Here is a 22,962-nt window from a genome sequence, read left to right on the forward strand (position 1 = left end):
CGTCTAGGTGATTTCTCTCATGGAAAGAGGAAAGGAGTGACTTTGTTTCTGGGAGAATTCTTCGAGCTTCACCTCTCTGTTGATGGGACGCTGTCACAAGGAGCAGAGAGGTGCAAATTGCAAATTTCCTAGTCAAAATATTTAAAAAACTGAAAAAATTGGAATGTGAAAAAATGAAGATTCTACACTGAAAAAAAACACACTGATCTAAAATGTAAACAATTTTCATTAAGAAACTGCTAGTAAATTTCATAAATAATTACAAAGAAGTAACCAACATGCTGCATTAAACATGAATTTATGAATTTATGCTGGTTAAAGTAGTTAAGCAGCCTGGTTTGTGGCACCAAAGCACGACTACTTATTTCAGCAGGATAGAGCATATATAAAAAATACTTCTGAAATTTTTTCCTCCAGGCTCCCATTGCCGTATGCATCGAGCTCTGTGTTTGCAGGGTATGAGCTGGGATACATTCGATTATGGAGCGAAGAGTTTGGGTTCTCCATCCGTATAGACTCCTCGCGTAACATCCAATTAACGCTTGCCAAGCAGCACAGCAACCGTACGTGCGGCCTTTGTGGAAACTACAATTATTTGGTAGAGGATGAATACACAGCACAAGAAGGTAAGATACAAATGCTGGAAATAACACAGAAACATACCTCTCACACTCTCTTTCGGTAAGATCATGTGTTAAAAGCAGCGCACAGGATGCTGATTATTATGAGCTGGGGAAATAGGTGGCGTCGGTGTTCATCCTGAAGACAAAACATTAGAAAGTTTCAGTAGAAAGCTCGTTGTTTTAGAGCCTTGCGTGTGTTTAAGGGGTTTAGTATGTTAGTGGCCTGTCATCGTTCTGTGTTACAGCTTTTGTAGTTGATGGTGCACTTATCAGCTGTGTTTAGACTTATAACATTATCATTTACGTAAGCCAAACACATGATAAAGAGAGCCAGAGATGTGTTTGTGTATGGAGAGCTGAAAGATAACATGTTTGTACAGGTGCAGCCTAAGAAGAATGTGTTCTAATAAATAAAAAGTGTATAGTTGGCATTTTGACATAATTGTCTTGACAGTTAAGCACATTTTCCACCCAATTCTAAAGACTATAATATGTATATAAAAAAAGAATAATCTGTTACTTTAATGTGTCTGGATGACTTATTTATTTTTGAGTTTTCCTGTCCAAATTAGCTTAAATTGATTGTTTAAAAAATATTTTAAAAATTAAATAGTCTACAATTAAAATAATTTAAAAAAAGACAATAAAAAAAACATATTTTTACATTATGGCAATGAGAATAATAATATTTTTTTTTTTAGTACTGCACTGTATTGATTAACTATATAATTATATAATATATAAAATATAAAGAAATAAAGTATAAATACATTTTTATTTTAAAATTACAAACACACACACACAAAAATCTGCTAGAAATATTAAAATATTGTATTAAAATAAAATATTGTATTAAAAAAAATTATTATTATTAATTTCACTGCCATAATTAATGTGAAGAAAGTTTTCATTATTTTGTTTTTTATTATTTTCTTCTTTATGTTCAATATTTATTATATATACATATATATATATATATATATATAACAATACAAAATATTTAATTATTATTCTCATTGCCATTTTGTAAAATATGTTCATTATTATTGTCTTTTTTATTTTTTAAATTGTATTAAAGTATTTTTTTTTTATATTTTTAAAACAATTTATGCAAATTGACAGGAAAAAATTATAAATCATCCAATATATATGAAAATTTGAAATGTATTTATAATTCGTCTTTTTTATTTTTTAAATGATAGAGTATTTTATTTTTAAAACAATCAAAATATACTCATTTTGAGAAGAAAAAATGAATAAATCATCCAATATATATGTAATATTAAAATGTATATTTATAATTATAAATATATGTATTTATAATTATATGTATTTATAATTCAATTATTTATAATTATCAATTTATACTTATTTTGACAGGAAAAAAAAATTATAAATCATCCATATATAATTATCTGTCTATCTATCTATCTATCTATCTATCTATCTATCTATATATATATAATAGTTATATTTTCTATGCAAATGAATAATAAACTATGACCAGAACATGTTCTTGCCCAGCTTCATGAGCTTTATTCATAGATTTATAAATGTGTGTGTTTTAGGTTTTCTGACAGATGATCCATATGACTTTGCAAACTCCTGGGCCATGAAAGGAGCAGATGAACCCTGTAAACGCGTCATTCCCCCCTCTCAGAGCTGCAACGGCACCGGAGAATCAGCTAAAGTCAGACGCTCACCTGCAAAACAAAAACAACTTTCTTCGTTCCTTATCATACAGATTTCTCTGTTTCTGAGCATATATGTGTGTGTTTCAGGATCAGATGTCACGGTGTGAGGCCATGCGCAGCTCTACGCTCTACCTGCGCTGTGCCCACCTTGTGGACCCGGCTGCGTTTGTGTCCGTGTGTGAGTCTGACGCCTGTCACTGCAGTACAGGAGATGACTGTGTGTGCCAGGCCATGCTGGAATACGCCCGTACCTGCGCCAGTCGTGGCATAACACTGTCCAATTGGCACATACAGAGCCAGTGCTGTGAGTCATACATATATACTCACTTTCACAATTGTATAAATACATTTCACAGTCTGATATTGACTATGTGTAAATGTATGTTTCTATGTGCTCAGCCCCTAAGTGTCCTATTGGCATGGAGTACAGCGACTGCACCCCGACCTGCTCCACTTCCTGTCAGAACGTAAACATCCAGGAAGTCTGCAAGGAGGAGTGTGTTGACGGGTGCAACTGTCCAGGTGAGAGAGATTCTGATCAACCAATCTAGAGGAAATGAGTGTATATATATACTAACAGTCAAAAGTTTTTGAACAGTGCGATTTTTAATGTTTTTAAAGAAGTCTCTTCTGCTCACCAAGCCTGCATTTGTTTGATTCAAAGTACAGGAAAAACAGTAACATTTTTGAATATTTTTACTATTTAAAAAAGTGTTTTCCATTCGCATTTATTTTATTATGTAATTTATTCCTGTGATTTTAAAGCTGAATTTTTAGCATCATTACTTCAGTCACGTGATTCTTCAGAAATCATTCTAATATTCTAATTTGTTGTTAAAAAAAATTATTATTATTATTATTATGTTGAAAACAGCTAGAATAGAAAAAAGGTTTTCATGTTTCCTTGATGAATAGAAAGTTCAGGAGAACAGCATTTATCTGAAATAGAAATCTTTTGTAACATGTCTTTATCATCACTAAAATAATTTTAAAACAATCAATTTATGCTCATTATAAATCATCCAATATATATGTAATTTTAAAATGTATTTATAATTATATTGTCTTTTTTATTTTTTAAATTTAAGAGTATTTTATTTTCAAAATATGTTTAAAACAATCAATTTATACTCATTTTGAGAAGAAAAATGAATAAATCATCCAATATACATGTAATTTTAAAATGTATTCATAATTATAAAATGTATTTATAATTTATTTAATAATTTAATTAATAAATTATATTAAATATCTAGCTGAAAACAGAAATTTTGTTTTAGGTTTCTTTGATGAATAAAAAGATCAGAAGCATTTATCTGAAATAGAAATCTTTTGTAACATTATAAATGTATTTATCATCACTTTTTATCAATTTAAAGCATCCTTGCTAAATAAAAGTATTCATTTTTATAATTTCTTTTAAAAGCTTTTCATTTCAGATAAATGCTGATCTTTGGATCTTTCTATTTATCAAAGAATCCTGTCAAAAATGTATTAAACTGTTTTAAATATTAATAATAATAATAATAATAAATGTCTTGGACAGCAAATCAGCATATTAGAATGATTTCTGAAGGATCATGTGACACTGAAGACTGGAGTAATGATGATAAAAATAGCTTTGATCACAGAAATAAATTACATTTTAAAATATTTTCAAATATAAAGCAGTTGTTTTAAATAGTAAAAATATTTCAAAATTGTACTGTTTTTGCTGTACTTCGGATCAAATAAATGCAGGCTTAGTGAGCAGAAGAGACTTCTTTAAAAAACTTTACAAGTCTGGTAGTGTAAATTCATCATGTTCACTGACAGATACTAACCTTGAATGGTTATTTTTGTAGTCTGCTCAGTTTTCATGCTCAGTGTTGAATGTGTGAAATGTATGTGTCAGCGGGTAAGGTGCTGGATGGAGATCGCTGTGTTGACGTCTCTCAGTGCTCCTGCACACATGCTGGACGCCGCTACCCTCCTGCTTCCTCCATATCGCAGGACTGCAACACATGGTGGGACACACACACACAAACACATATGCGCACATTACAAAACAATGCATTTGAATATGTGTGGCTGCTATATTTGTACACATTCACATTTAAACTTAACTTACCTTAACTTTTAGCATCTGTCGCCATGGATCATGGGAATGCACCAATGAAGAATGCCCTGGTAAATGTGAATTTGTATCTTTTAATCATTTAAATGCAGTTTTATGTCGACATTAAATATTTTTAATGCCACAGTGTTATTTTTTTTATTATTGATATATATATATATATATATTATATAGACATTGTTTTCTAATTGTTTTTTTGCTCTGTCTCTCCTTAGGGGAGTGTCTGGTGACAGGACAGTCCCATTATAAGACCTTTGACAATAAATTCTTCACCTTCAGTGGTATTTGTCAGTATCTGCTGGCTAAAGACTGCCAGAGCAACTCTTTTTCTGTCATCATTGAGACTGCACAGGTCTGAAATCTTCCTTACACTACTATACACTTGTGCTTGCTTGTTAGGCTGTGTCTTTATTGGTGATTTTTCTGTTTAAGTGTGCCGATGACCAAGATGCTGTCTGCACACGGTCAATTACACTGAGGTTCCACGATCTGGCCAATCAGACGGTTCGTCTCAAGCATGGGGGCGTGGTCTCTGTGGAGGGAATGGACGTGCAGACACCCCTAATTAATGGTCTGTCAGCATGAAATGCACAGAATGCATGTAGAGAACATACAGATGCCTGTTTCTTTAAATAAAAGGACAGTTGTAATGTAATAATAGAGGTGTACAAATCATAGCACTGAATAAAAGTAATGTGTTTGTGTGTAGGTGCGTTAAGAGTTCACAATACTGTGTTGTCATCTGTGAGGCTGCGTTATGGTGATGATCTACATCTGGACTGGGACGGCAGAGGACGTGTTTTGCTCAGGGTAAGTGTAATGTGGCTAAACCAGCTTAACATGGTCACGCTCAACCAGCTATAAGCAGGTTAAAGGAAATACTGTAAATGAAAATAAATGAAAAATGTGCCATAATCAGTGTTGTTATTGTTATGTAAAACTAAAAATTAAAACTTAAACTGTTAAAACATTAGAAAAACCTTTAAAATTTAATTTATAAACGCTGATATAGAATAAAATATAAATCTTTAGATTAAAAACATTAAAAAATGAAACAAAAATGATACATTTTGCCTTGCCAGCTAACTGAAATAACCAAGTTCAAGTACAAAAATGACTAAAACTACAATAAAAATAAATTAAAGCTAAATTAAAGTATAAATATTAAAATGAAAAAAGTGCCAAAAATGCAAACTAAAATAAAAATATAAATATTATAATTGCTCAGGGTAAGTGTGTCCTCCTGGAAAAACCAGGCTATACCAACTTAACATTGTCAAGCTCAACCAGATCTAACCAGGTTAAAGAAAAAAATGTGTCATCAGTGTTTTTATTATTATCTAAAACTAAAAATTAAAACATAAGCTGTAAAAAAAAAAAAAAAAAAAAAAAAGATTAAATATATTTTTAAAATATAAATATGACAAACGTTTACCCAATAAATTAAAAATGTGTCGTCAGTGCTGTTGTTGTTCACTAAAACAAAAAATTAAAACCTAAACTGTTAAAAAAAAAAACAAAATTAATTAAAATATCATTTAAAAATGCTGAAACTTTAAAAAAAAAATATACATTTTGCCTTGCCAATTAAAAATAAACATTGAAAATTTTAAAAAAGAATAAAAAAATAACAAAGCTGAAATAACCAAGTACAAAAATGTACTAAAATAAAAAAGTATAAATTAAAGCTAAATTAAAATATAAAAAATAAAAAATGACATAAAAATTTTATGACATAAAAATTAAAAATGTGTCATCATCAGTGTTGTTATTGTTATCTAAAACTAAAAATGAAAGATTAAACGGTTAAAAAACATTAAAAAAAATAATTTATAAAATGCTGAAATAGAATAAAATATTTATTTTAGATTAAAAACATAAAAACTTTAAAAGAAGATTCAAAATTTTGCCTTGCTAACTAACTTAAAAAATAAAAATGACAAAAGCACCAAAAATGTAAACTAAAATTAAAAATAAAAATGAAAATATAAAATAAAAGGTAATTCAAAATATTAATAATTACTATAATATTAAAATAAATATATTACAAAAATAATCTTACTTTTTAATCTTACTTAGACTTACTTTTTTCCATAAAATAGAAAAAGAAAATTCTGACAGCACTATTCTACAGAAAAAAATGTATATTGACTGATGCCGTCAAGCTCCTTAAATGATATAAAAAGCACCTTGAATGTGATGCACATTACTTGTGTGCTGTATTTCAAGTCTTCTTAAGCCATATAATTGCTTTGTGTGAAGAAAAAAATATGTAATTGGAATATATATTGTATGAAGCACTTAACAATGATATATTTTCTTATCATTTTATTAAGCTTGATGGCCTTTGTTTTAATTTATTTTTAATTGCATGGAAAAGAGCAGCATGAACATTCTGCCAAACATCTTCTTTCAATCACCTAAACCAGTTTGATTTAGCTAATGACCAGTTTCGACCATCCAGAAAACCTGTAAAACAATCCGCTACCTTAAACTGCTTTTAGCTGAAATTTCCAGCAGTCTGGATCAGATGTCGTGTGTCTGAGAATGCTGGGAGTTTTCGGCGCTGAAATACTTCCCATGTATATATAATAGAGTCTATGTGTGAAATGCAGAATCTGGGACGTATCAAATACTCCCGTGCTGCAAACCTGATATGTGAGCATATGTGTGTGTGTTTGCAGCTAAACCCAGCCTATGCTGGGAAAACGTGCGGTCTGTGCGGTAATTATAATGGTAACCAAGGAGACGACTTCTTAACAGTGGGCGGGCTGGTGGAGACGCGCGTTGAAGGATTCGGCAACGCATGGAAGATGAACGCAGACTGTGACAATGTTCAATTGCAACCCTCAGATCCCTGCATTTTAAACCCTAAGAGAGGTATAAACACTCACATGCTCATCCAGATCTCTATATGATCTCTATATGAACAAATATTTAAAATCAGTGGCACACCATGTGAATTTTACACTCAATTAATAATGGTCACAGCCCTATAAAGATGCATATTTATAGTTGCCTGCAAATATGATGTCATGATTTATATATGCACTGAACACCAGACCAGCAACAAAGAAACAAAGACCAGCAGGTAACATGCTGTATGTGTGTCGACAGTACGTTTTGCAGAAGAGGCCTGTGCCGTGCTGCTCTCCACAAAGTTTGAGCCATGTCATTTTGTGGTCAACCCTGAGCCTTATGTGAAAAACTGCCGCTTTGACGTCTGCTCCTGCGCAGATGGCCAAGAGTGTCTGTGCGAAGCTGTTCGCAGCTATGCAGCCGCCTGCGCAGCCAAGGGAGTGCTAGTCAACTGGAGGGGACAGGGATACTGTGGTACATCTCATTCTGTCTGTTTAAATGCCATACAACATATTTTCTTCAAAAATGTTCCTTAGTATTTCATCTTATTTTTCAGTACAAATATTTCATTCTGAAATTGAGATACATTTACTTGAGAAGAGAAGATGCTATGTCTTGTTTTCTGAAAAATACATAAAATTTAAGTATGTTTTTGCTTACAAGAAAAAATTGTAATAAATAACTTTTATTAATTGTTTATTATTTTATATTATTATTTATTAATAATTTATTTATTATAAATTACTTATTTTATTAATTAATTAATTTAAAATGATTTATTTTAGAATTTGTGCATATGTGTATATAACACATTTTTGTTAATTTATGTATATTTAATATTACATTTTATATGAAGAATGTATAATTTCTAATGTTATTTTTTAATGTCTAAAATTATTTATTTTAGAATTTGTGCATATATATATTTTGTGTATATAACACATGTTTTTGTTAATTTAATTTCTCCCCCTAATTTGAATATATAAAACAATGTTTGTAGCAATTAAACATTTTCTCTTTAATAAAACAAAAACTAAAAAAAGCATTTTATTTCAGTTGAAAAAGCAATATTTCTAAGGTTCAGTTAGGTTAACTTGAAATACTAAAATAAAACTAAACAAATCCAAAAATAAAAATTACATATTACAAATAACAAAAATGCAGATATATTTTGGTTAAGTTAACTTGAACTGCTAAAATAAATAAAACTGAATAAACCATTAAATAAAAAGTAAATATTACAGAAAAAAACATACAGATATATTTTAAAAATAAACACAACAGAAGTAATAAAACTAACATCTAAAACAAAATATTAAAATTACATTAAATACAAAAATAAAATTCAAATTCAAAATATTAACAAAAAATTGTTTATTCAGTTATAATAAGTTTTCCCTAATTTAATTATATATATGTATCATATAATTATTAAAAACACATTTAAATAATTTTCCCCTAATTTTAATATATATTTTTAAACGTTTTTTTTACCCTTACCCCATTAGCAGATTGGCAGTTATTTCCTATTTTAAATATATTTTGTAATTTTTGAAATTAAGTTTTGTTTTTCTTATCCTAATTTTTTTTTTTTAGAAAACAATTCAAAACAATTCAGAAAACAAAACAGACTCATTATGGCTTCTAAAGTAAATGCATGTTGATTTTTAAACAGCTGAATATAAACTGTTATTTAAAATATAAAAATGCATAAACGTTTACATAACAAAAGTGTACGTGTGTTTGTGTGTGTGTGTGTGTTTGGGCAGAACTGACCTGTCCGAACGACCAGATGTATGAGGTGTGTGGGACCGTGTGTAATCAGACGTGCCGCTCTCTGTCGCTGCCTGACGGCGACTGCGTTGGCTTCTGTGAGGAAGGCTGTTTCTGCCCCAGAGGACTCTTCCTCAGCGACTCGGGCGAGTGTGTGCCCCCCGAACACTGCTCGTGCCACCGTAACGGAGAGATATTTGAGCCCAACGACATGATTGGTGACCATCACTCCATCTGGTTAGCAGGAAAACACATTCATTTACACAGTAATTTATGTGTGTGTTTATTGTTTTCAATGTCAGTGTTAATATTATTCTGTGTTAATGTTTTCTTGTAGTGTATGTGAGAGAGGATCAATGCAATGCACTTCTAATGAAGCCACTGGGTCTACTCTGTCTGACCTCTTCTTTGACGAACATTCTTCTTCAAGAGGTATTCCTCCTCACTCTCATATCTCTTTGCACTTCTAATGGAGCACAATTGCACTTGAACACATCAGAGACACACAAGTAGACAGAATATTGTCAAGTGGCTGAGATGAGTGTGTGTGTGTTTCACCTGTAGGGCGGCGCTCTATCTCTTGTCCTCCTCCGCTGCAGCGGTTTGAGTGTGAGAATGCGAGGGATGTTGGGATAGAGTGCGCCAAGACCTGCCAGAATTTGGACCTGGAGTGTGTCAGTCAGGGATGTGTTTCTGGCTGTATGTGTCCACCTGGAACGGTAGGTGTGAGAGTAAATGCTAGGAAACACTGCGATGAACCATTTGACATTTCTCTCAGCAATATGGATTAGGGTTGGGTATTAACACAAATTTCTCAATTCGATTTTGATTCACAAGGTTGTAATTTGATTCGATTTCCGTTTCTATTTAATATAAATTACATGTACATGCCAAATTTTCTCAAGGTAAAAAATATTTTGTCTTCTGGGAAACATGCAAGTATCTTCTGTAGCTTCTGAAGCGCAGTACTAAATGAAAAAAAATATGATATTTAGGCAAAATAAGAAAAATGTACACATCTTCATTCTGTTCAAAAGTTTTCACCCCCCCAGCTCTTAATACATTGTTTTTCCTTCTGAAGCATTTGAACCTTTGTAATAGTTGCATATGAGTCCCTCAGTTGTCCTCAGTGTGAAAAGATGGATTTCAAAATCATACAGTCATTGTTGGAAAAGGTTCAAATACACAAAAATGCTGAAAAACCAAAGAATTTGTGGGACCTAAAAGATTTTTCTGAAGAACAACAGGAACGCACATCTTTTAATATCCAAACAAGTTCAGCTGAAAGAATCCGATGGGATGCATAAAAAGTTGATATGCAACTTTGTAATATATTATAAAAGACTCAGGATTGATTTTTATGGCTGCTTGCAGATTCGACACAAAAAAGAATGCATTCCACAAGACCAGTGCCCTTGTTACCATAACAACCGTCCCTACGCCTCAGGACAGAGCATTAATGTGGACTGCAACACCTGGTAAATCAGCCAATCACGGCTCATCCTGACACTGTAATGTCATTTTGTTAAGTATAAACATTCAGATTATTCTATTACAATTGCATTTGCCTTTGTGTCCCAGTGTTTGCGAGAAGCGTCAGTGGAAGTGCACGCAGCGTGTGTGTGACGGTGTGTGTCGTGTGATTGGAGAGACACACTACATCAGCTTTGATGGATTGAAGTTCTCGTTTCCTGGACCTTGTCAATACGTACTAGCTCAGGTAAAGCCAATGTCCTCACTTTCTCACTCTCTTTCCTCATCTGTCCTTCATATTGATCTGTTTTCCCTCTTTCTTCTGTCTGTGCGTGCAGGATTACTGTAACGGGTTGGAGGGCACGTTTAGGGTTCTGGTGGAGAACTCGGCTTGTGGGATCGCAGGCTACCGCTGCAGTAAAAGCATCACAGTGTTGTATATGGGAGGACTGATTGTCATGGAACACAATGAGGTAAAATAAACTCTTCATCACTTTTCATCTTTACATCATGTGTGAAGTAGATGCATACAGACCGTCTTTTTTGTTGTTTTCTTTCCTTCTGTAGGTGAGGATGAAGAGGCCCGTGTTGAAAGAGATAGGGGTTGAGATTGTGCGGTCTGGACAGTATTACATCATCCTTCTGGGTAAACACATCTCCATCACCTGGGACACAGGAACCCGAATCTCAATGCAGATCAATGGACAGTACAGGGTAATACATACACACACACATGAAAACACACATCTGCCTAGATATTCAAATAAGCATATACCATAGACTTTTTCATTTTTAATGAAATAAACAGTTATGTATGAATAATTTTAGCATATCCCCAATATGAGTTTTTGTCATATTTAGCGAGAGTTAACCTTAATAAAATCATTTTTTAATTAAAATTTAAATTATGAGTATTTATGAATCAAATAAATATATAAATAAAAAATATTTATGATTCATTTCATCTCCTCAAAGTAAATTCTTGTCGGATCTATTAGTAGAACACAAAAAATTAAGTTAAAAAAGGATTTATAAATCAAATTATTTGTGAATCATTTTTATCTTTGAAGTTAGTTTTTGACATTTATGAATGAAAAGAATTTATACATTTAATAAATTTAAAAAATTACAATTCATAAAAAAAGGTATACATTAAAAAAAAAAATTATCTTTGAGCATGTCCTTAAAGGTGAGTTCTTGCCATATTTACCAATTTAACTCTATAAAGTAAAAACAATTAGAATTAGAAAGGATTTATCAACTCACAGATTTTACTAGTTAAATAAAATATAAATAAATAAAGTAAAAACATATATAGTTTTATATATTTTGGCACATCCCCAAAGTGATATGTCATTTTTAGCAAAAAATTAACCCTAATAAAAGTAATTTTAAGAGTTAAAAATTAATTTATGAATTACAATTTTTAGAGTATTCATGGTTCAAATTTTATAAATAAAAAATAATTTATATATATATATATATATATATATATATATATATATATATTTTTTTTTACCTTTGAGCATGTCCTCAAAAGTGAGTTTTTGCCGTATTTGGTAAGTTAACTCTATAAAGAACAAAAAATAGATTTAGAAATGATTTATCAACTTTGGGTTACTTGGGTTTTTGTCAGATTTTACTAGTTAAAAAAAAAAGGTTAAAAATGATTTACAAATAAGAATGTAACAATATTTGTATATATTTGGACATGTCCCAACATGAAATGTCATATTTAGCAAAAACTTAACCGTAATAAAAATCATTTCTAGAGTTCAATAATAATTTCTGAATCAAAATGTATAAATTAAATATGATTTAGAAATTATTTTTACATTTGAACATGTCCACAAAGTCACATTCAGCAGAAGGTAATTCTAATAAAAGTATATATGTCACTTAAGTCATATCTAGCAAAACGTTAACCCTAATATAATTATTTAGAGTTCAAAAATCATTTATAAATTTATAATGTATGAATTAAATATAATTTGAGTTATTTTGACCTTTTAACATGTTCCCAAAATGATTTAACCACAGTAACCAAAAAAAAGAAAAGAATGAAAGAATATATATATATATATATATATATATATATATATAGCTAAAGTTTTTGAATAAAAAAGATTCCGGAATAATTTTGACCTTTGAGCATGTGTTCAAAACTGTTTTTGCCATATTTAGCAAAGTTAACTCTAAAAAGTAATAATATTTTAGGATTCAGAAATGATATATAAATCCAAATTTATGTTTAAAATATGATTCAGTTAAAAAATTATTTATGAATAAAAACTCCCCAAAGTGATATGCCATATCTGGTAAAAAGTTAACTCTACTAAAAATAATTTAAAAAAATTAAAATAAAAAAATCATTTATTAAGAGTTAAAAAATCATTTATTAATTAAAATGTATAAAAAAATATAATTATAAAATTATTTTTACCTTTGAATATGTTACCCAAGTGGAACAAACCCATGTTGTTCACATAGTTAAGTGAAACACACACACACAAACACACACATTCTCTGCTTACACAAATTGCTTATCTAAGGGTTTACAGTTGAGACATTAAGAATAAGCTTAAAACTAGTTTATATGTGTGTGTGTTTCAGGGTAAAGTCTGTGGCCTTTGTGGAAATTTTGACGGTAATCAGAATAATGATCTGCTGAGCAGCAGTAATCAAATGGAGGTGGACGCTGCAGATTTCGGAAACTCCTGGAAAGTTCGACCCAGCTGTGCTGATGCTGTTCCGGTGAGTTCATGGCCATGACCAAGAGTGTGTTCCTACAGTGACTAAGAACATAAAGGCACAAAATCACCTCAAATTACATATTTTGACATCTGTTTTCAGGTTGTGTCTCAGTGCAGTACAGACATGGTGAAGCTGGTGACGGTGGAGCAGTCCTGCCGTGTGCTCACCAGTACCATCTTCAGGGAGTGCAATAGTGTGGTTGGTAACATTTATACTCAACAGTCACAATTAAATGACAATAATACATTGCCATATGCTCATTACTCCTATTGCTTACATTTTTTACTGACATCTCTGACTGTTTCAGGTGGACCCAGAGCCATACTGGGACATCTGTACTCATGACACATGCTCGTGTCCGTCTGTGGGTGATTGTGCATGTTTCTGTAACACTATTGCCGCGTACGCTCACGAGTGTGCTCAGAAGGGACTGGTGGTGAACTGGAGGTCCAACGACTTGTGCCGTAAGCTTCATTAGTCATTTAGGGCAAAATAATGCTTCCTGAAATAAGTCGCATTGTATAAGAGTGTGTTGTAACTGTTTACTTGCAGCACTGAGCTGTGAGGAGTTAAATAAGGACGCAGGGGTGGAGTGCGAGTGGAAATATAACGCCTGTGGAAGTGCCTGCCCTCCCACCTGCCAGCACCCCGAGCCTCTGAACTGTCCCGTCACATGTGTGGAGGGATGCCATGCCGTCTGCCCACCAGGTAGCGCCAATTCACACATAGTCACAAGTTAAATTGACTTCATAGACTTGCAGTTCACTTTCATTCGCACATTCACACATTCTGTCTGCTTCCATCCCTCAGGGCAAGTTTTAGATGAGGTGCTGAGGAAGTGTGTGGAGCCGTCACAGTGCCAGGTGTGCGTGCATAATGGAGAGAGGATCTCTCATGGAAAACAGTTCATCCTTAACCATGACGATCCTCGTCTGTGCCAGATATGGTACGCCATGTTCTGTTTATAATCTCTAGCGCTCATTATTGTATGCAGTGTGTGGGAGAGTCTCACAAAGAAAAGTTTTAATCTCAAATTTGAATGGAAAAAATATTACATAAAAGACAAAATTACAATTTTCTTGTTGTTAGGACCATTACATTTCTTTTGCATTTCTACATTATTTTCATGATTTCATCACAAATTCTCATTTCTGTAAAGCAAACATATTATTCAATATCATTCTCTGGATTGATGAATTGTGAAGCATGATGTTTAAAAAATGTGCAATTTAAAAATTTATTTATTATATAATATTATATGTATATTTGAGTATAATGTTTATTAATATTTATTCATATTTTCAATTTTCATTTTAGTTCCAGTTAAATTTAATTCCAGCTTTAGTAATTTTATTATGTGCTTTTGTCATTTGTATTAGTTTTATTTTATTTTTTTATATTTTATTTTATTTTATCTTATCTGATACACAGATACATTTATATATATATATATATATATATATATATATATGTATATATAATTTTATATTTTCCACATTGCAATAATGAGAATTGTGGGGGGGAAATGTGCCTAACTGTCATGAAAATAACTGTGAACATGATATATTTTTTCTAAATTATTTCTATTTATTATTATTATTAATTAATATTTTTGTCTAAATAATTAATATTTATTTTATCATTTAAATGTGAGTGTACATTTTTTTAATATAGAATTTTTTTTTCACATTACAGTAATAATAATTGTGGGGCTAAAATGTGCCTAATTGTCTTGGAAATTAACTGTAGCTGTATACTTTTTTTCAATATATAAAAAGATTTTTTTCCAAACTATTCATATTTATTATTAATTAATATAATTTTTCTAAATTATTATTATTTATTTTAAATTTAAATGTGTTTACAATTTTTTTGTTAATATAACATTTTATATTTTCCACATTATAATAATAAGATTTGTGGGGGGGGAAATGTGTTTAATTGTCATGAATATAAATGTAAACATGATTATTGTTTTTGTAATATATACAAATATATATATTTTTCTAAATTACTAATATTTATTATTATTAATTATTAATATTTTGTCTAAATTATTCATATTTATTTTATAATTTAAATGTGTGTGTACCATTTTTTTATATTTTATATTTTCCACATGACAATAATGAGAATTGCGATAGGATAATGCGCCTAATTGTCAAGAAAATAACATTGTATAATTTTTATAACGTGTAAAAATCTATTATTTTTTTTCTAAATTCATCCATTTAAGTACAATATTCTCACGTTTATGTTTTCAGTCACTGTGAGAGCAACACGCTGACGTGCGGCCCGTGTCCTGCAACTGGTTTCGCCACCACACTAGCACCAACCACTGTCGACAACACCCCTACGCCGCTCCCGTTTTCCACCCCGGTGCCAGCCGACGCCTGCGACAGAGCGATGGACCTGGCCTTCCTCGTGGATGGCTCATCTGCCCTAAGTGAAGAAGACTTCAACTTGGTCAAGCTCTTCATCCTCCGTGTGGTTGAGCGTTTCCGCATGGGTTCAGCCCACACCCGCGCCACGGTCCTGCTCTTCCACTCCGGCGTGAAAAGTTACGACATGCAAGTGCAAAAGTGGATCTTCAAGAAGATGGTGCGCGAGCTGCGTTACAGCGGAGGTGATGTTGCATTCATGGACGAGGCTATTAAATATCTAGCGGTCTACATTTATGATAAAAACAAGCGTGAGCATGCGGGCCGCGTCGCTATTTTATTGACGGCGAGCGCGAATCCGCGGCCCATGCGTAGTACTCAACGTCTGCTGCGGAAGAAAGACATCACCATCCTCACAGTGGCGCTAGGGCCTGACGTCAACATGGCACAGGTGAATGAAATCACAAAAGCAACGCCCAGCAGTCGCTCATATGTGGTGAGCAGCGTGACAGAGCTGGACGACGAAGCTCTGGCTATCACGGAGTACCTCTGCACTTTGGGAAAGGATCCTGAACCTCCAAAGAAACCCTCTACCGCAAAACCCAGCACCACTTCGGTCACTCTAACAACTACCGCCACCTCAAAACTCACCGCTGCTACGATTCCACCAACCGCTGCTATTGCAAACACATTTCCCAGCATCCCCAGTCCTGGGACAACACTTCCTCCACCTTCTGTAACAACGTACGAGCTCGTCTTCCTGTTGGAAAGCTCTGATGCAGTTGGCGAGGAGGGCTTTAATAAAACACGTGATGCTTTGGTTGATGTCATTGCTTCGCTTGATGAAAACGAGACGGAGAATTTCCGCATCACGGTGATGCAGTATTCCTTCACGGTTACTGTGGTAATCAGCCGCATGGAGCTGCAGCGCAGGGAGCAGGTGTTGCAAAGAATGCGACAATTGCGTTGGACCAAAGGTGCGGAGGTCAACACAGGCCATGCCATTCGTTCCATATACGAGACGGTTACTACAGACACTCCCAGTAATACACCAGGCCAGATGGTGTTCCTCATAACCCAGAGCCCTCCGACAGACGTCATTCAGCGGCCACCGAGCTCTGCTCGTAAGAAGGTGTATCCCATTGGGATCGGGCAAAAGATTCACTATGAGGATCTGGCGCAGTTGAGCTTCCCGGATGAACCGATCATGCTGGACAATCCCTCTGATCTGAGGAGACTGCGGCCCATGCTGATCAATATTAGTAAAACCATCAGAAGGCCTGTGCTGCCCACACTACCACCCAGAGCCACACTGCCCCCTTCAGGTCAGATACAACAATGCTGCTTTTTTTTTTTTTTTTTTGCATATTGTCATATTCTAGGGGTGCACGATTTAGGGGAAAATAACTAACTGTGGAAAAAAAGCTCCAGGTTTGCTGTTCTTGTTTGTAGGGCTACACAATTTGGCCAGTATATTGTTATATATAAATGCAAATGTAAAACAATAATTAATAATATTTATTTTCATTTATTATTACTAAAATAAAATATTTTATATATAACAATAAATTTAGTAAAAATAAATGATACATAGTAATATAATAAAATAGTGATTTAGTAAAAAAAAAAAAAGTTTATCAATATATGGATGAATAAATAGATAGATAAAATAACATTTATTTTACAACTGTAAAACTGAGACTTTTCTTATTTGCAGAGCTACACAATTTGGCCATAATATAATATAATATAATATACAGCTGCAAAAATTAGACTTAACTGTAACAATGTAGTAATAAATAAACAAATAAATAGACACATAAATTAATTATATAATATATATATATTTTTTTTATAATACAGTACAATATAATATATCATTTTATGTTACAACTGTAAAAGTCAGACTTTTGTAACAATGTAACAATACATAAAGTAATAAATAAAAAAAATAGATAAATACATAGATAAATAATATAATATTTTATTTTAACTCTAAAAATTTGAATTTTCTTATTTGTAGGGCTACATAATTTGGCCAAAATATTGTTATATATCAATATAAATGTAAAATAAAAATGTATGATATTTATGATTATTTTATTATTACTAAGTTTAAATATTATTAATATTTGAATATATTAATGAAACAATAAATGTAGTAATAAATAAATTGATGAATAAATAAATAAATAAATAACAATAATACTCAAAGACCCAATTACTTTTTTAGGATTTATATATATATATATATATATATATATATATATAATGCAGATGGAGTTGTAAGTACGTTAAATAGTTACTTTATTTATTTATTTATTTATTTATTTATTTTTCACACTTTTACAATTAGGCTACTGCATATATCCAGGTTTTCCAAGACTGGGGGAACCCTGCTTCTTTAAAAGAAAAAAAAAAAGGTGAATTAACATAAGAAATATCTTGATTTTTAGTTTAGTCGTTTAGTTTAGATTTTTAGATGTTTTGTCTTATTTTAACTAATTTTAAGTCAACTCAAGACCATCAGTTTGCTGAGGCCTGGATCCCAGAGAACCACTGCATTAAACCATAATGATTTCAGTTTTATTTAATTGTGTAGCCCTGCTACAATCTTTTAATTAAATTGCTTTTATTTTCATTGCTGTCTATTCCGCACACTGTCTTTTTCATCTCTATTCTCATATTTTTACTGACAATACGTGTGACTGCTGTAATTTCACTGAATGAAAACTAAAGGAACAGTGAGGCAGCAGAGAGAAAGTGACTGCTGTGGAACAATGAAATGATGTGATTCTCTTAATTAGTGTGGAAATTGGCTGGCAAATAATGCAGAAACATGCTGTTAAACACAAAATGATCAAAAATGACTGGATTTGGATCAGTCAGTGGCAGTGGAGTAGCGCTACTGCTATACCCTGTCAGACGTACTACTCCTAAATGACATATACACTAATGTATTAACACCTCTCTCTAATTACAATGACATTTCAGATGACATATTAAATTATCGTACACATTTTTAGCCATTAAGTACACCTTTCAACCATTCTGGAATAACATATTCTGTGTGTTTTCTCAGTGCCGTGTTCAAAGCCCATGGACGTCTTGTTCCTTCTAAGAGCCTCTTCTGATAACCAGTTTGAAGACTTGAAAACATTTGTGAGAACCTTTATAAAGAGCACAAATATTGGTAAGTCTCCATTTTTTGTTTTTAATTTTGTGTATACATTATAATTGTTATTTCTAGTGAGTTGTACTCATGTGTGTTGCAGGTCGCAATGACACACAGGTGGCGGTGATAGTGTACGGGGCGAAATCAGCAGTTGCAGTCACATGGAGGGATGAACAGACAAAAGACAACCTTTTCAAGCTTCTAGAAACCCTACACAGCAAATCAGACAACACACCCAGACTGGGTAAACATGCAGCTAAGTCTCAGCAGGTACAGTACAGCCTGACAGTTAAAATATACGCCACGCTACACACATGTGGGTGTTCCTTCCTCTGTCTCCGCAGGAGCTGCTCTGCGATTGGCCGTGCAGACAGCCGTTTCCTCCACCAGCGGGGGACGGATGGGCATTCCTAAAGCTGTGGTTATGGTGGTGACTGACAGGTCAATAGACTCGGTGCAAGAGGCAGCAAACGAGGCTCTGACCGCTGGTGGGTGAAACTGTTTTACCGCTTTATCATAACACTCTTTTAAGTGGAGTTTAAAGGAGCAGTTCACTTCCAGAATGAGAATTTCCTAATCATTTATTCATCCCAAGTCATTCAAGATGTCTCTCTTTCTTCAGTCGAAAAGAAATTAAGTTTCTTTGAGGAATACATTTCAGGATTTTTCTCCATATCGTGGACTTCAATGTTGGCTAACGGGTTGAAGGTTCAAATTGCAGTTTCAGTGCAGCCTCAAAGAGCTCTACAAGATCCCAGCCAAGGAATAAGAGTCTTTTATAGCAAAACGATTGGCCATTTTCTAAGAAAAATACACATTTATATATGCTTAACCACAAATGCTCATCTTGCACTAGCTGATGAAAGTGAAATGAAGGTGAATGAAAGTGCATTTTTGAACAAAGCTAGTGAGTCAGTGATTCATGATTACCCATTCATAAAGACTTGCTTCATTCCTTAATAAATCAGCCACTCAAATGAATCAATTGAATGAATGGATTCAGTGCTAAAATCTGTGACTTACTTAGTTTCAAAATGTATAATTTAATTGATTTAAATCATTAAATTTTATTTAAAAATTGTATATTTAAAACATTAATCTCAACATGAATTTATGAATTTAATTGCACTCATGCCACCTCTGAGCCTCATTAAACCTCTGAAAATGTACCTACAAGCTACTTTTGTGTTCTTCTGTGCCACCTCTGTAGTTCAAATTAATTTTTATTGAAGAAAAAGTTCACTTCCAGAACAAAAATTTACAGATAATGTACTCACCCCTTTGTCGTCCAAAATGTTCATGTCTTTCCTTCTTCAGTCATAAAGAAATTATGTTTTTTTGAGGAAAACATTTCAAGAATGTTCTCCATATAGTGGTCTTCTATGGTGCCTGCAAATTTGAATTTTCAAAATGCAGTTTAAATGCAGCTTCAAAAGGCTCTAAACGATCCCAGCTGAGAAAAAAGGGTCTTATCTAGCAAAACAACTGGTTATTTTCTAAAAAAAGGGACAATTTATATACTTTTAACCTCAAATGCTCGTCTTGTCTAGCTCTGCGCGTACTCTGTGTATTCTGGTTCACACAGAGCTAAACAAGATAAGCATTTGAGCTTAAAAAGTATATAAATTGTCATTTTTGATAGAAAATAAGACCCTTTTAAGACCCTTTTTCCTTTAGAGCCCTTTAAAGCTGCATTTAAACTGCATTTTGGACGTTCAAACTCACAGGCACCATAGAAGTCCACTATATGGAGAGAAATCCTGAAACGTTTTCCTCAAAAAACATAATTTCGTTACGACTGAAGAAAGAAAGACATGAACATCTTGGATGACAAGGGGGTGAGTACATTATCTGTAAATTTTTGTTTTGGAAGCAAACATCTTCTTTAATACTAATTTCATATGACTGGTAATGTATTTGTCTTATTCTACTTTTTATTACATTGTTTTAATTAGAAATTTAAATATTTTTAATATATATATATACATATATACAAATTCATAAAATATAAAAATAATTTTTTGACACTGATAATACTTTTACTAAAATTAGAAAAATTATATTACAAAGGTAAAAAGAAAATGCCCCTGTAAATCACTTTAAGGAGTCAAATATCACTTCGTATTAAGAAGGCTAATTTTTGGTCAGAATTTTTTAATTTGATCAGAAGGTGCCCCTATTTTTTTTTTTTTTAATTAGAAGGACAAGAAAAAATGCTCTTAAACTTTTAGTCAAAAGATTTTTTTTTTGTTTTAACCCCTGTATCTCGACCTTATGTATTACATTGTATGCACGTACAATGTAGGCAGAACTACTTGAGTCAGTGTTTACAATGCGAATGTGCAAAGAAAGTCGAACGCCTTTTAAAAAAGGTCAAACGATGTCGGACGATTTTGAAGTTGGAGGAGAAAATGAGATGGAGTCTTTCACTATACCCTACCTTTTTGGTTAAAAAGTATATAAATTTGTTTAAAATCATTTAGCTAGATACCCTTAGATACCCTTATTCCTCAGCTGGGATTGTGTAGAGCACTTTGAAACTGTATTGAAACTACAATTTGAACCTTCAACCCATTGAAGTCCATTATATGGAGAAAAATCCTAAAATGTTTTCCTCAATAAAACAAGCCTGTTAACAGTAATGCATTTATAATTAAAGCCTATGGGGCAAAATATTCCAGATTTAACTAATGTCATGATGTTTTTGAAAACATAAGCCTTTTATGAGAATAAAAAAATCATGAAGTTGCCAGAATAAAGTTGTAGCATTATTATAGTAAAGTCATAATATTATGAGAATAAAGTCTTAAAGGAACGTAACATCAAAGTGAAGCAGAGTCAGCCACCGGTTGCTACCTTAGATTGCACAAAAGAGGCAATTTCCTGAATGTCTGTCTTGTTCCATCTCATGAATAAATTCAATTTCCTACATAACTGCTCCATTCTCCTCATACTAATGACAACTTGGTGCTAGTGCAGCAATAGACCAAGGATTTCTTTGTTGGTAAATCCTACACTACAATGTAACTAAATGCACCACATCCATTTTTGCTCTGTGCTCTACTCCTATCATAACCTTTTCTCATAATATTGTGATTTTTCTAGAAATACCTACTTTATTTACACAACATTACACCTTTAAACTTCTCATTTTATGATTTTATTAGAACATTACAACGTGTTTTTTTGCATACAGGTGTGTCAGTGTTTCCTATTGGACTGGGTAGCCAGTATGACCAGACTGAATTGAGCACACTCGCGGGACAGCATGCTCAGGACAACATCATTCGTCTCAGCAGCACAGAGTATTTGCTCGCCATGGCTGCGCTCGACCAATCATTCACAGACAAACTCTGCCGGGGTGAGACTCAGTTGTACACACTCACATACACACACATAACAATAAAACAGGAATACTGTAGCAGTTTGATTATGATGGTGATAATGATTATGATGGTGATGATAATGTCCCTCAGCGGGTCCTCCTGGAGTGTGTGTGGATGATGAAGGGAATGAGCGGAAGGTGAGCTGTGTTTCAGCAGGATGCAAAATTCCCATCATTCCATCCAAGACCTCAACTTATTTACATCAGCTTCTAATTTTCTACCATTCAACCAAAAACAATCTGTCTTTCACTGGATCTTGGGATCCATAATATTTTCACTGAACCAGACATTATGGGCCATTAACTTCATCCCTTAAAAAAACCTTTAAGCAACAGCTGCTCACTAACGGCTCATTTAATGTAAGGCTAGTAACATATTTTATGCAAGTACGCAAACAGGAATGCTTGGCCAATGCAATACAAGCATGCATACTTCACATGCATTTTTGGGTGATGATGGCAGTAGCTAACCTCTAAACTCAAGGGGGCGATAGAGTTACATTTAAATGTTTACACTGTTAAAGCTCAATGTTATGTTATTCAGGCGTTTAGCTATAAATGTCAACCAACTTGCTTTTAAAGAGTCTTCCTGTCCTTAAAAAGAAAAATGCATACACTGACACCCTATAGCCCCTATAGCTACATTTCAGAATGGAATAAATGCATAGTTTGCATAGAAGTGTTTGCATCCACTTGCATAAAGTATGTTTTAACCTACCTAGGGATGCA

At 32.8% G+C, this 22,962-nt stretch overlaps 1 protein-coding gene across 1 annotated transcript in view; it reads left to right on the forward strand.

Annotated features, from left to right (window-relative positions):
- vwf (von Willebrand factor) overlaps nucleotides 1–22,962 on the forward strand; it is a 43,002-nt gene that overhangs the window by 2,241 nt on the left and 17,799 nt on the right. Inside the window, 30 exon segments of the mRNA XM_051135151.1 lie at nucleotides 8–110; nucleotides 418–626; nucleotides 2,192–2,313; nucleotides 2,405–2,621; nucleotides 2,717–2,839; nucleotides 4,212–4,323; nucleotides 4,440–4,486; nucleotides 4,649–4,785; nucleotides 4,866–5,004; nucleotides 5,143–5,243; nucleotides 7,118–7,313; nucleotides 7,551–7,766; nucleotides 9,062–9,302; nucleotides 9,403–9,497; nucleotides 9,630–9,784; nucleotides 10,440–10,543; nucleotides 10,647–10,785; nucleotides 10,877–11,011; nucleotides 11,106–11,252; nucleotides 13,152–13,292; nucleotides 13,392–13,490; nucleotides 13,600–13,756; nucleotides 13,845–14,000; nucleotides 14,103–14,238; nucleotides 15,557–16,998; nucleotides 18,756–18,866; nucleotides 18,949–19,092; nucleotides 19,193–19,336; nucleotides 22,045–22,209; nucleotides 22,325–22,371. Of these exon segments, the coding sequence (XP_050991108.1) occupies nucleotides 8–110; nucleotides 418–626; nucleotides 2,192–2,313; nucleotides 2,405–2,621; nucleotides 2,717–2,839; nucleotides 4,212–4,323; nucleotides 4,440–4,486; nucleotides 4,649–4,785; nucleotides 4,866–5,004; nucleotides 5,143–5,243; nucleotides 7,118–7,313; nucleotides 7,551–7,766; nucleotides 9,062–9,302; nucleotides 9,403–9,497; nucleotides 9,630–9,784; nucleotides 10,440–10,543; nucleotides 10,647–10,785; nucleotides 10,877–11,011; nucleotides 11,106–11,252; nucleotides 13,152–13,292; nucleotides 13,392–13,490; nucleotides 13,600–13,756; nucleotides 13,845–14,000; nucleotides 14,103–14,238; nucleotides 15,557–16,998; nucleotides 18,756–18,866; nucleotides 18,949–19,092; nucleotides 19,193–19,336; nucleotides 22,045–22,209; nucleotides 22,325–22,371 (5,480 nt within the window).

This window comes from Labeo rohita, chromosome 18, assembly GCF_022985175.1.
Source record: "Labeo rohita strain BAU-BD-2019 chromosome 18, IGBB_LRoh.1.0, whole genome shotgun sequence".
In the NCBI taxonomy this organism is placed as follows: Eukaryota; Metazoa; Chordata; class Actinopteri; order Cypriniformes; family Cyprinidae; genus Labeo; species Labeo rohita.